At 37.7% G+C, this 13,716-nt stretch overlaps 1 protein-coding gene across 2 annotated transcripts in view; it reads left to right on the top strand.

The window, feature by feature from the left end:
- Nucleotides 1-13,276, top strand: part of LOC127659128 (coiled-coil domain-containing protein 89-like) — a 28,969-nt gene extending 15,693 nt beyond the window's left edge. Inside the window, exons 1-7 of one of the 2 annotated variants that reach the window (XM_052148791.1) lie at nt 3,578-3,885; nt 5,515-5,987; nt 6,310-6,440; nt 9,619-9,755; nt 9,877-9,953; nt 10,800-10,899; nt 11,020-13,276. In XM_052148791.1, coding sequence (XP_052004751.1) covers nt 3,808-3,885; nt 5,515-5,987; nt 6,310-6,440; nt 9,619-9,755; nt 9,877-9,953; nt 10,800-10,899; nt 11,020-11,106 — 1,083 coding nt within the window. In that variant the 5' untranslated portion in view covers nt 3,578-3,807 and the 3' untranslated portion in view covers nt 11,107-13,276. Of the gene's footprint in view, nt 1-3,577; nt 3,886-5,514; nt 5,988-6,309; nt 6,441-9,618; nt 9,756-9,876; nt 9,954-10,799; nt 10,900-11,019 lie in introns of those variants that run through there. The other variant, XM_052148793.1, reaches the window with a different exon arrangement.
- The last annotated feature ends 440 nt before the right edge of the window (nt 13,277-13,716 follow it).

Here is a 13,716-nt window from a genome sequence, read left to right as displayed (position 1 = left end):
TAAAAACTTAGTCCCGTTGTCCCCAAATGTGAACATCAATTTTTAGGAAAACTATTTGCTCTAAATTATTATTATTATTATTTCTTGTTTATTAGATGCTACTAGTTGCAAATCAAAAAGGGAAATTAAAAGAGTTTATTTCCTCAAAAGAGTTTGAGTTCCCACTCATAAAACTGCAATACACAGCAGGGGTTGAACGTCCTTTTCAGGATGCGTCTTTTTACAGATGTCTTTCCACCTCTGTGTAGTTCCTGGATGCGGTTGAGTTCTCTCCACTTCTGATGGTCATAAAAGCTGTCTCGCGTGTCTTTGTTGTGATCACATGCAGGCTGAGCCGAAGACCAGCAGAGATGCGCATTTCGGTCAGTGCTTTCATTCCTGCAGGAGAGGCTGGAGGGGAGGCTGTCCCCCTCCACCTTGAAGGTGTATGTAGCTGCTATCACAGCCCACCACGACGCAGTAGATGGCAAGTCGTTCAGGTTCCTTAAAGGCACCTGGAAACTGAACCCTCCCCAGCCAAGCCTGTTCCCCTCTTGGGATCTCTTAGTGGTCCTCACGGGCCTTCAGAGACCCCCCTTCAAGCCGCTTGATCCAGTTGAGCTCAAGGCCCTCTCCCTGAAGATGGCCCTCCTGATCGCGTTCGCCTCCATCAAGAAGGTTGGAGACCTGCAAGCGTTCTCTGTCAGCGACACCTGCCTGGAGTTCGGTCACATTCTCACATTATCCTGAGGCCATGACCCGGCGACGTGCCCAAGTTTCCTACGACCCCCTTCAGGGACCAGGTTGTGAACCTGCAAGCAAGCTGCCCCAGGAGGAGGCAGACCCATCCCTCTCATTGCTGTGTCCGGTACGTGCTTTGCGTATCTATTTGGACCGCAAATAGAGAGCTCTAGATGTTCTGAGCAGCTCTTTGTCTGCTTTGGCAGATGGCGGAAAGGGAACGCTGTTACTTGGTAACGCGGCACAACCGACTGGGTGTTCCGCTTGCGTTCTGGTGCCCTTCACCAAGTTGATCCAGTGCGCCTTCTATCCCAGGTTAGCTACTAAGTGTCACTCCCTGGATGTTCTCCTCCCTAGCCTTCTGGCCTGCGAATTCAGCGGAGCAATTCGCGTCCAGACCCACTACAAGTCACAGGTGCTCTGTACTGGGGTCAGGCTCCACGGGCTTACTTCCCTTCCCTTCTACTCCCCTTGATGTATTTCCCGCAGTACGGTCCCCCTGTCGGCGGTCCCGCGTTTCCCTTGGGCAGCCCCGTTGCCCCGGTGGTCGCGCTTGTAGGGCTCCCCCTCATTAGGCTGGACCTACCACCGCGACACTCCCACATACGGCTTCACAACTCTCGTGGTGTATTTACCACATGTTACCTCCCCCTAGATTGGGCAGGATGAGGCCTCCGCAGGGTCTTTTCTGCTTGTAAGAATAGGACCGGGAAAGACCCCCTTCCCTGATGCATTTCAACGCGTTAAGATAGCCCCAGCCACTTCACATGAAATTTCACAGAACTCCATCACTTTTGCATTTATGTTACATAAAATAACAAGATCTGAAAGCCACCGTGTCGCAAATGAGTGCCACCTTTTGGTAATATTGTAGAAATATGTACTAAATATGAAAGTGTTTCATATAGCACTTAAATAGACATGCCATATATCAAATAAAAGTTCTTGCCCTCAGGAAAAATATTTATTTTAATGTTTATCAAAAGAATCACAAAGTGACATATCAAAATTGGTCTCTGTAAGACAATACAAACATCACATGACTGCCTTTATCACTGCAAGCCCCAAATAGCCACAAACTAGTGGCTTAGCTTTAAATAATAATTTATTTATTTATTTATTTTTAAAGTAAATTTCACTACTTGTTAGTTTAACCTCTTCTTTTTTTTTTTTTTTTTTTTTTTTAGCTTGTACCAGTAGCTAGGGGTCTGGAGAGTGTGTTCTAGTCACATGCTCATCTCTGTTACCTAGCAATGGCAAAACCCATACAAAAATCCTCGAGAGAACCTCAAATCTGTCTGAGGCTTTGTGCGTCACATTTCGATTGTTACAAAGTAACATTTATCATTTTGAAACTTCGCGATTTGCAAATGGAGGAGCTCTTGGGACTGAGATGCAGTGGAGTGGCTCCTTACTCACTTGTCCCGGGCTGATGAAAAAGGGTGAACACTAAAAGCTTAGATACGCCGCACCCCTCATGCAGCTCCGACCCACAGGAGCAAATCCTTAACTGGCTCCCAGGAACCTTTGACTAGCTCATTGACTAGCCTACATAATGTGCTCATTGCACAGCAGTCATAATTTGGGAATTATACTGTATACAGATCACTTTACAAATTAACATGGTAAAATCAATCAATACAGTATATTTATAAAGATTCTAATATTGTGGAGGTCTCCATCGTACTGCCCAACCTGCATCTCAAAATATAAAACTGAGATGATATTATTCTTACCACAATTGTACAGAGCGGTTATCTGAGTTATCGTAGACTTTGCCATTTCTAACCAGACTGGTCATTTTCTGTTGACCTCTCTTATCAACAAGACATTTCTGGCACCAACAATCATCCATGCGATTATCTAATCAGTCAAGTGGTAGCAGTGCAGTGCATAAAATCATGCAGATATGGGTCAGGATCTTGAGTCAATATTCATATCAACCATCAGAATGGGGAAAAATGTGGTCTCCGTGATTTGGACTGTGGCATGATTGTTGGTGCCAGATGGACTGGTTCGTGTATTTCTGTAACTGCTGATCTCCTGGTGTTTTCATGCACAACAGTCTCTAGAATTTACTCAGAATGGTGCAAAAAACAAAAAACATCTAGTGAGGGGCAGTTCTGTGGACAGAAATGCCTTGTTGATAAGAGAGGTCAACAGAAAATGGCCAGACTGGTTCAAACTGACAAAGTTTACGGTAACTCAGATAACCGTTCTGTACAATTGTAGTGAGAAGAATAGCATCTCAGAATGGAGACCTACACCATATTAAGCAGGTGGTTTTAATGTTGTGGCTGATCGGTGTATATATATTTGATAAGATTAAAATAAACACAAGAACAGTTCAGATTAACTTTTATTATTATTATTATTATTATTATTATTATTATTATTAATTCATAAAACATTTAAAAGTGATAAAAGTTAAACCTAAAATTTTAATTCTCTCATTATTTACTCACCCTCATGCCATCCCAGATGTATATGTCTTCCTTTCTTCAGCAGAACACAAATTAAGATTTATAAAAGAATATTTAATCTCTGTAGGTCCTCACAATGCAAGAGATAGATAGATAGATAGATAGATAGATAGATAGATAGATAGATAGATAGATAGATAGATAGATAGATAGATAGATAGATAGATAGATAGATAGATGGATAGATGGATGGATGGATGGATGGATGGATGGATGGATGGATGGATGTTGAGAGGCACACTCTAAAGAAGTAGTGTGGTGGCGTCATCTAGTGGTGTTTGGAGCATTACAGCTATATCTCCATTTACCCAGTGGGACAAAACACAGACATATCTGTATCAACGGAGCGTGTTATAGGCTACGTATTTGTCCAATATTAAATTGCCTTTATTTAATCAGATTCTCAAGTGTAAGTGTCCATTATCTACGAACGAGGGACGAAAACAAGCGGAATAATCGCGACTAAATTCGCTGTTGCTAGGGGCAACCGGCGAAACTTTGTATACACAAACGGTTGCTTTTTACACAAGCCATTGTATCACTGCAGCTCATTGCGTCGAGACGCCTTCGTGACAAACCGGATTATTCTGCAACATATATAGCCATGGCAGCCTATTTCCAAATCGCATCCCCTACGAAAAATCCTATAGACCTCAAAACGATGATCAAAGACACAAAACAGGTATGTTACAGACTGAGTGCATATTACATTCATTCAAACCTGATCATGCCTAGCAACTGTCACAATACCTGTCATGTTCGATTGGCCTCGACGTGAAAAGTCGTGGTTTGACACACAATGCACTCATCCAATAACAAAGCAACTGGTGAATTTAATTTCTGCCCAGTTGTTTTTATTATTACTAAATATATATTTTTAACGGTTATTTTTAGAAATAAAAATATTTTTCTCTGCTTTCAGTTTGTGAGCTCTAAAAGCAACCGTTTGTGTCAGATTTATTGGGGAAACATGTATATGTATATATATATATTTTTTACCCCAGTAAATATTTCAAAGGGCAGGTTTATTTTTGAAAGCCAATTTCAATATAGGTCTTGGCTTAAAAAAATGTAATAAAAAATAAGCAACATTATTACTGTTATTTAAAGGAATAGTTCACCCAAACATGAAAATTCTCTCTTCATTTAGTCACCCTCTTACCATCCCAGATGTGTATGATTTTCTTTCTTCTGTGAAACACAAATTAATATTTTAGAAGAATATTTCAGCTCTGAAGGTTAATGCAATGCAAGTCAAAAGCTCCAACTCCAAAAAGCACATAAAGCAGCCTAAACGTAATTCATACCCAGTGGTTTAATCCATGTCTTCAGAAGAGATATGATGAGTGTGGATGAGAAACAGATCAATATTTATGTCCTTTTTTACTATAAATCTCCACTTTTAAATGACACTCTACTCGCCTCAGATTTTTTAAGAGGTGTTATTTGCATTCTTCATGTACATCAACACTTACTGGGCAGGAAGGAGGTTTTATAGTAAAAAAGGTCTTGCATATTATCTGGGGGAAGTTGTTGCAATAGGAACTTGCATTATATAGCCTATTCTTTTATTTCTATTCTGTTTAATCAGTGAACTATAAACAATACAGAAAAAAATATGCAAACAATATAAAAGGTATTTAATAAAAAATCAATATTGTTTTTCTTTCTGTTTTTTTTTTTTACCAAATATTGTAATTAACATACTGCACAAAACTACATCACAGAACAACCTGCCATTTAATAAATATGCCCTTGTCCCGAGGACACCGTTGAAACGTTTGGTTAATATGTACCTTCATAATACAGTTTTGAATTACTTATGTAAGATTATAAATGTGCCCTATTGGCACATTAACAAAAGTTATTAAAGTAATTAAAATATGTTTTAGTAAATTGAGGAATACTGTCCCCATTAAGTCATTTAATGTATTCTGCAATTTCTTTTATGAAATTGTTTTACATTGGCCATCAGCCACCATGCTGTCTAAATAATATCGGCATAAGCCAATAAAAAACAATAATTTTCAACCACTAATTGGAGCCAGTTTCACACAATTATAGTTAGTTAGTAAATCTTTATTGTCCCTTCTGAGGACAATTTCTGTTGCAGCATCTGAGGACAAACACCTACATACATACAATGTACAGACTAAAACAAAATAATATGTAACTCCCAAAATAAACAAATCATTTGTGTATTCTAAAAAAATCACATGCTCATAAAAATGTAGACTAAAAGGAGATCATATTTTCACATGCAAATTTAACCCTGTCCTAAGACAGAACCATTTCTATTATTTCCTGTAAGGATATGGATGATGTCCACCAAGCCCTGGAAAAACTCAGAAGTCTCTCACACGAAGAGAGAACAGAGGGAGACGTGTTGCATTCAAGAATCGACGAACAGTCTTCTCTGATCTGCATTCTGAAGCACAGAGCAGACGAGATGCTTCTGCGCTGTCAGGCTCTGGAAAACATCAACTCAGAGTTGGAGAACCTGAGAGCCAACGTTCAGGTCGAGCTGGAGAACGAGAGGAAGAAATCCGAACAGCTGGAGCAGAGATTCATGGACCTGGCCGCCAACCACAAAGAGCTGATCAACTTCAAGGATGAGTACAAAAGCCAGAACGCAAAGCTGACTAAAGAGAACGAGGGACTGAGAGAAGAAAATGACAATCTTTTCAGCAAAGAACTACAAGAAAAAGAGGAGATCATCCTCAAACTCACCCAAGAACTCAAAGACTTGGCGAAACAGCATAAGAGATTTGAAACCGAGTATCAGTAAGGAACAGTTCTCAATTACTGTACAGTGGTTCTCAAGTGATGGGTCGCAAGCAACCCAAAGCCAGAACGTCTGTTCTGACAGGGTCACGGAAAGCAAGAAAAACAATGCTAAATGCAAATAATAAAGTGCAACTAACTATAGAAATGTACAGAATTAGGATAGAAGAATAAAACAGTTTTGTGTTGTGTCGCCACTTGTTGTCGAAAGTAAATCTGGGTCCTAGAGCAAACCAGTTGAGAACCACTGCTGTTGTACATGTTTTAAATGTTGTGCAATCACTCCAGTTTGTCCCTCCAATAATTGTTATGATCTCAACAGGAAGAAAACAACAGGTTTTCAGATCAAACTGAAGGAACTGATGAATCTCCATCAGATCAAAGAGGCTTCATTGAAGAATGAACTAAACGATGCTCAAAAACAGCTCAAGAATGCAGTTGAGATGTGCGCAGGTACATATTTGATGCTTCAAAAAGACAATAACAAGAGCATTTTTGTGGTTTTAAGACCATGCCTATTAATTTTTAGGCCATTTATTTGCTGGTGTGCTCTTAAAAGTTTGGCAGAGGCTATTTACACTTTTGCAAATAGAGGCTGATGCTATTTATACACAGTGTAAATTGCAACAAAAAGCATCTTCTTTGCACTAAGTGTAAATAGTGTTAGATGCTTTTTGCACCACTTGAAAATAGTGTCATGGATTGGGGTGTTTTAAAGGGAGTGCCCAAACTCAGATAGCACTCATGGTCGTGATCATACACACCTGGTCCCGCCCTCCACCATGGCACACGCATATTGCCAGAGACTACAAGGCAACATGCACTCATGCCAAATGACAGACGAGACGGGACAGACACAAAACAATTGGCACAAGTGCATGCTGCAAGGATGACATAAGAGCAATGCACTCGTGCCAATAAACAACAAGAAATGAGAACGCATGGCAATGCCAAAAGGATGAGCCATGCATTCTCACACAGACTAGACAAGACACTCAACATGAGTGTCAGAGCTCAGCCACAAAGACAACAAAAACAACCAACAGAAGTGGCTGAACCCTGACAGATACTGTTTGCACCCCTAATTGATAGTCCCACAGACACCCTACACCAACCCTTAAACCTAGCCCTAACCTTACCTTACAAAAGTAACCATTATTTTACTACAGTAACCAGTATCACCGTGGTATTTTGTAAAATGACTATCAAATTAAAAGTGGTTACTATATTAACACTATTTTACTGTAATAACATCATGGTTAATTGCATTAAAGGAAATTCCAGGTTCAAGTTCAGCTCAGTTGACAGCATTTGCAGCATAACATTGATTACAACAAAAATACATTTTTACTTGCCCCTCCTTTTCTTTAAAAAAAGCACAAATCTGTGTTACAGTGAGGCACTTACAATGGAAGTGAATGGGGGCCAATTTTTTAACATTTTTTCAAAAGTATAGCCACAAGACATAAACAATATCTGTGTTAACATAATTATAGTGTGATACAATCACTTACTAATCTTTTTGCATAAAGTTAAAGCCAATTTTACAACTTGGTTGCCATGGTGATTTAATGTCAACAAACCTTAAAACCTTGAAATGACTGTAAAAATGACAATTTAAACAAATTTACAGGTCAAATAAGAGATTTGATATGTGTTTCATTAAATTATAAGCTTAAATTGTCTGCCTTTAAACCCTCAAAAAATTGACCACATTCACTTCATAGTAAGTTCCTCACTGTAACCTTGATTTTTGCTTTTTTTAAAGAAAATAGGGACGAGTCAAAATACATTTTTGTGGTAATTAGCCAGTGGTGTAGCTAAGGGTGGGCCGGGGCGGGCTTGAACCCACCCGATTAGACCCAGTCCCACCCAGAATAATAGAGATTATTCTTTGATTTCAAATATAGATTTATAAAATAGTTAAAAAAATGCATAAATTCTGATTTCTGAAAGTGTGAAAGAACTGTATGAATGTAGAGCTTCTCTGTTCAAATTTGGGTAAAAACTTGGCCCATCCATTTTTATTAAGGCCCAAAAGTAATTTAGAAAAAGTAAACAATATGCCACAAATGCTGTTGAGTGAGCTTAACTTGTAATGAACTTTAAAACTATGGATTCTGCCAAAAGAACACGGTTACTACAATATTACTATAGTAAAACCATGGTTAATTTTACCCAGATCAAACCTTTTCTAAAATCCTTGACCTCCATCGTGACCACATCACTATATATTCATTTTTATTCATCATTATATATATTAGTGATACATATTCTGGGTTCATTACAAGTTAAGCAGCATTTGTGGCATAATGTTGATTACCACAAAAAAATTATTTAGATTTCTCCTTTTCTTTAAAATAAAAATGCTGAAATGGAGGATAAATGAGGCACTTTCAAGTCAAGTCAAGTGGGTTTATTGTCGTTCAACCATATACAGTTAGTACAGTACACAGTGAAACGAGACAACGTTCCTCCAGGACCATGGTGCTACATAAAACAACATAGGACAAACACAGAACCACATGAGACTACACAGACTCAATAACATACCTATATAAAGTGCACGTGCAAACGTGTGCAAAAAGTACGGGACAGTACAATAAATTACTAAAAGTGAACAGGACATTAGACTCAGTGAGAGACAGTGCAGCGCCGACCAGTAAGTACACAGTAGTGCAAAAAGATGACAGTTTCTAAAAATGCCGAATGTAAACATAACATACTATGAGATAGTGTTCTATGCATATAGCGGTTATTGAGGGAGCAGCCTGGTATAAAGTGACACTTTAATGGAAGTGAATGGGGGCAATTCTTTTGGAGGGTTTAAATGCAGATATTTGAAGCTTGGAATTTAAAAAAATCACCTAAATGAATTCTTCTGTTAAAACTTTTGTATTATTTGAACTGTAAAGTTGTTTAAATTGGCATTTTTTAGGGTTTTGAGTTTGTTGACAATATTGTCATGGCAACAAAGTTGTAAAATTGGGTATAACTTTGCACAGAAAGGGTTAGTAAGTGATTCTATCAAACTAAAACCTTGTTTACACACATAGCCTTTATGTCTTGTGGCTTTGCTTTTGAAACAGTGAGTATTTTAATGATTACAGTTTGGCCCCATTCACTTCCATTGTAAGTGCCTCACTGTAACACAGATTTTTGCTTTTTTTAAGAAAAGGAGGGACGAGTCACAGTTAATTTTTGTGGTAATCAACATTATGCCACAAATGCTTTCAATTGAGATTAACTTGTATTGAACCCGGAATATTCCTTTAAAGGAAATATTAAGAGTAGAAACAGGAAACAGAACGGAGGGAAAGTGGAACAAATGGCGTATTCTAACCCGGGTCACCCGCACAAAATAAAAAAAAACACACACATCTTAACACTCCATGTCACTACAGCAACACTACAGCAGTTTGTCTTCAAATTCTGTGTTTCCACAGAACTATTGAAGTGCAAATAGCCGCGTTGTGTGGCAGGTGCTATTTACACCTTGTGCAAATAGTCACTCTGTAAAAGTTTCTCTTTCAGACGAAAAATATTAACAACTCATCTTGCACTCAGGGGCGTATCCAGACCTTCACTTACCAATTTCATAAGGTCTTTCGTGCACATTTCTCTCCAACAGAACTGGATCTCAGACTAAGACAAACCCAGGAAAAGGAGACAATGAGAGACACTGAGACTCGAGAGAGACTGGACAATCTCATGAAGGAAAACAATGAACTAATTGATCTCTCATTGCAGCGAGGGAAAATTATACAGGTAAAATATAAACAGAGAGATTTGTGTTTACAATTATGCAACGTGTAAATCCATTATACTATTTCAATAAATAGTTTATGTGGGTTTAATGATTTCTCTAAAGTAAAGTAATATGTTACAGGACAAGCAAACTGAAATTCTGGAGCTGGAGCGGAAAAGACAGGAGGCAGAGAGCGGCAGACTAGATGCAGAGCACAGGTATGCATCTCTTGTCTATATTATGTCTATGCATAACCACTGGACTTGATTTTGGTATGAAAAGCCCAAGACATTTGTATTAAAGCAAGAGTTCATCTCATTTACTCACCTCATTTACATCATTTACAGTCATGAATCACAAAAGCAGATGATAGACAGAATGTCTGAGCTGCTCTTTTTCATTCAACAAAAGTGGATGTTGATTGACACTGCCAAGCTCTGAAAAGGACAAAAAAGCACCAGCAAAGTATCATATTGTAAAAGTTGTCCAAACCTAGTCCTTTGAAAAAGCACCATAAAAGAAGTCCATCTGAAGTATTTTTTGAGATTGAAAATGTAGTCGTTATTCACTGATAATTCCCACTTATAAGTTGCGGTGTTGCAATCGGTCAACTTGTATCAGTAATGTCAAACCTGGTGAACTGAACGCAAGCACAAATTACATTTGTGAGCTCTGACATAAGGAAGATTATCAGTGAATAACGACTTAAATTTAAATCTCAAAAAATACTTAAGATGGACTAAGTTGTCAGTTTATGGTGCTTTTTCTTATTCTTTTTATAGCTTGGCACTGGCAGTATAAATCACCATCCATTTTCCTTGTAGGAAAAGAGACGCTCCAACATTCTGCTAGAAGAGAGTCATATGGGTTTGGAACAACATGAGGTTTTTTCTTTAACTCAAACCGACTTGACTGAATGCATATGAGCTTAGGATATTTGATTTTCTCTCTCTGTCACATTATTGAGTTTTCATTGGTGAATCCCAGTGAATTAAATGATCTTTGCCTTGATGATCAAGGAGTCTTTGTTTAGATTGTCTTTTTCTTTGGGTATTTTATTTTAGGTTTGAAAAGGAGGCAGCAGCCGTTAACAGTGAATTAAAAGTGAAGGAGCTTCAATATGGCTTAGAAAGGGCAGAAGACACATGCAATGAGCTGAAAAAGGTCGGTTAATTTTATGTGGACACCAAAAAACAACAACAACATCAAAAACCTGTATGTTTTTTGGACAGTTTAGTCTCAATAGCATTTCAACGTTCAACCTTTTTAACATCACATTTGTAGGAGTTTGAGGCATATAAAAAGCACAGCAGTGAACTGCTTGAAAAGGAGAAGGAGTTAAACTGCAAACTTCGCCACTTGATCATCTGAACACTCCATCCTGTCAATTCATTTGTATTTCTACAATTAAAGTCATGATAAAAACCATAATCAGATTCTTTCATTAAAGTCATCCTTGATGAACCATCTTTTTCTCATACTGACTTTAGAGTGATACACAGTATAAATAAACCACAAAGACTCATAAGTGAACATCTTCCTTCAATAGGGGGCAGTGCAGTATACTTCTGTTGCAAAAAAACCTCTGTGTGCTCCCACAGTTTCTTGATGGTTTAAAAAGACACTACATGATCCCCATTCCTCCATTTGTGTTATTTCATAGTTCTGATTACTTTATTATTATGTGGAAAATATAAATAATAAGGAATTAGTCGTAGGTGAGTAAAAGCTTTATATTAGTAGTGTAATCTGTCATTTGTATATGCAATAAATTAGACTGTTATGTACTGTACAGTATGTAGCCCAGTTCTTGCCAAGATACCATTTAACTGTGTTAGTATGTAGCCTTTAAGCATTTAGGACTGTAATGCTTAACTTAGATCCATTTTCTACAGCACTTCAACAAATTATTATAACCTTTATTTTACCAGGAAAGAAATAAGTCTATTCTCGGCTCATCGGAATGACCATTCATCCCAATATCCATACACACTGTATTAATGCAACATAATGAAACAGTGTCAGTGTCAAGATAACAACGATAAGATTTTTTGCTGAGGAAACAGTATTTTGCTAACATTTGTCATTTTAATGTGCATTTTGTCACTAGTTGTAATTTGGCTAGTCATTTTAGTGTCATTCCTGAGCTAATACATGGGAAGGTAACAGGTTGTTAGCATAATTGTAAAGTGTTCATCTGGTCTACATGCGCATATATGTTTTATAAAATAGAAAATCGGGATAGATTTAAAGATGTCACCCCTTTAACAGATAGCGGGATGCCACCTGTATTGGCTGGTTGTAGACACATTTTCATTTATTCACTTTCATTATTTTAAATGCATCTTGGAATGTGCATTTAGTGTTTTAGAGTTTTCACTCATATTTTTGCATTGCAGTCCTGATCTAAGCACAAACTGAACCCTGTATTGAGGTTATTTAGTCATTTAGCACAATGGATCTCAACTAGGAGTGTAAAAATGCACAGAGGCTCCACCTTGTAGAAGTGTTTGGGGTTAACGTAATACGTACCGTGAGTTTGCATCAAGTCATTTTGTTCCGTCAGACATTATTTCATGCTTTATTCACTATTCATAATAATTTTGAATCGTTTCTAAAGAATTTATCCAGATCAGATCAAATCGAGACAAATTCTCAGATTTCACCATGCATTGTTATCATTAGGTAAAGAATCCTAATTTAATCAAAGTCACAGCAAATTTTTACACCCCTGTTCCCAACTTGTAGGTCGCCACCCAAAAATGGATTGAAGGTGTGTTCTGATTGGGTTGTGAAAAAACAGTGTTACTGTATATTAAAGTGGAATTATTAATGTGGTTTGTGCCATTCATTTTCAATAGAAATATTTCATGTTAATAATGTTTCATATTGTCAGGTCTGTGCATTTCAAGGTAATATTAATACATTTCACTGTTTGATTTTAGGGACATTGTTTACTTATGGACAATAAACTATTTTCTGTTTTAGATCACCAATTGTCCAGTGTAAAATCAGTGTCCTGAATCCAAACCTCTTAAGAACCAATGATTTAGAATCAGACCCTTTCTTATACTAGACAATGAATGGTCTTTCATGGGTGTCTATATCAGATCTTTAACCTCTAGGGTAAGGTATATAAGTGTTATGTCCTTATATGATCTTTTGGTGGAGTTTTTAATGAGAATTCTTAATGTTCTCTTTACTGTACGTTGGTATCACCATTTCATGCATCATATCGAGTTGAGACAAGTTTTCGTCCGTGCCATAACTGACCAGTGCACCTGCCCTTTTACTGCGCCTGACCTCTGACTGGTCACTGGTCAATGGTTGTTTACGCCATTGCCATGACAATCTTTACTTTAGAAGTGCTACAGATATGGAAGTTGCCTTATATGGGAAACAGTGGAATGAATTTGAATGATCTGTGACCTGTTTTGTTTTTGTATGTTGTTATCTCTTACAAACATACACATGTAAGGAGGACTTGGCTGTTAAGATTGTTTACATTAGAATGTATGTAAAGCATTTCAAGCATAAATAAAAGGGGAAAAAAACAAGACTTTTTTATTAACCTTTTGTGGCCCTCTATCAAAATCTGAACAATATGCATCACGACATTGGAATAGACTGCAAGAACAGAATTTATTCAACACAAAAAAGTGCCATAGAATTCCTAAAACAAGGAAATCCAAAATAATTAGCATTTCCTGAAGGACAACACAATCACGTAAGAATTTGACATGTTGATATGAACCCCATTTTGCTGATTTCCCACTTTGATGATTGGCTGTCACGGCTGTTATTAGTCATCATCATTCAGCGACACGTAGCAGCGGAGTCCAACACTAAGGAGGAATGGAGCTGGATCCAGACGGTTCTGGTGACCTCTGGATAGGAGTCCCGAGGTTGAGACAGGGAAACTAGTAAAATAATATTAGCATAGATGCCATTCAATTTATTGCAGAGTTATAAATCATGATC

Source organism: Xyrauchen texanus, chromosome 18 (assembly GCF_025860055.1).
Source record: "Xyrauchen texanus isolate HMW12.3.18 chromosome 18, RBS_HiC_50CHRs, whole genome shotgun sequence".
Taxonomy (NCBI): Eukaryota; Metazoa; Chordata; class Actinopteri; order Cypriniformes; family Catostomidae; genus Xyrauchen; species Xyrauchen texanus.
This window is presented reverse-complemented; position numbering and strand designations above follow the sequence as displayed.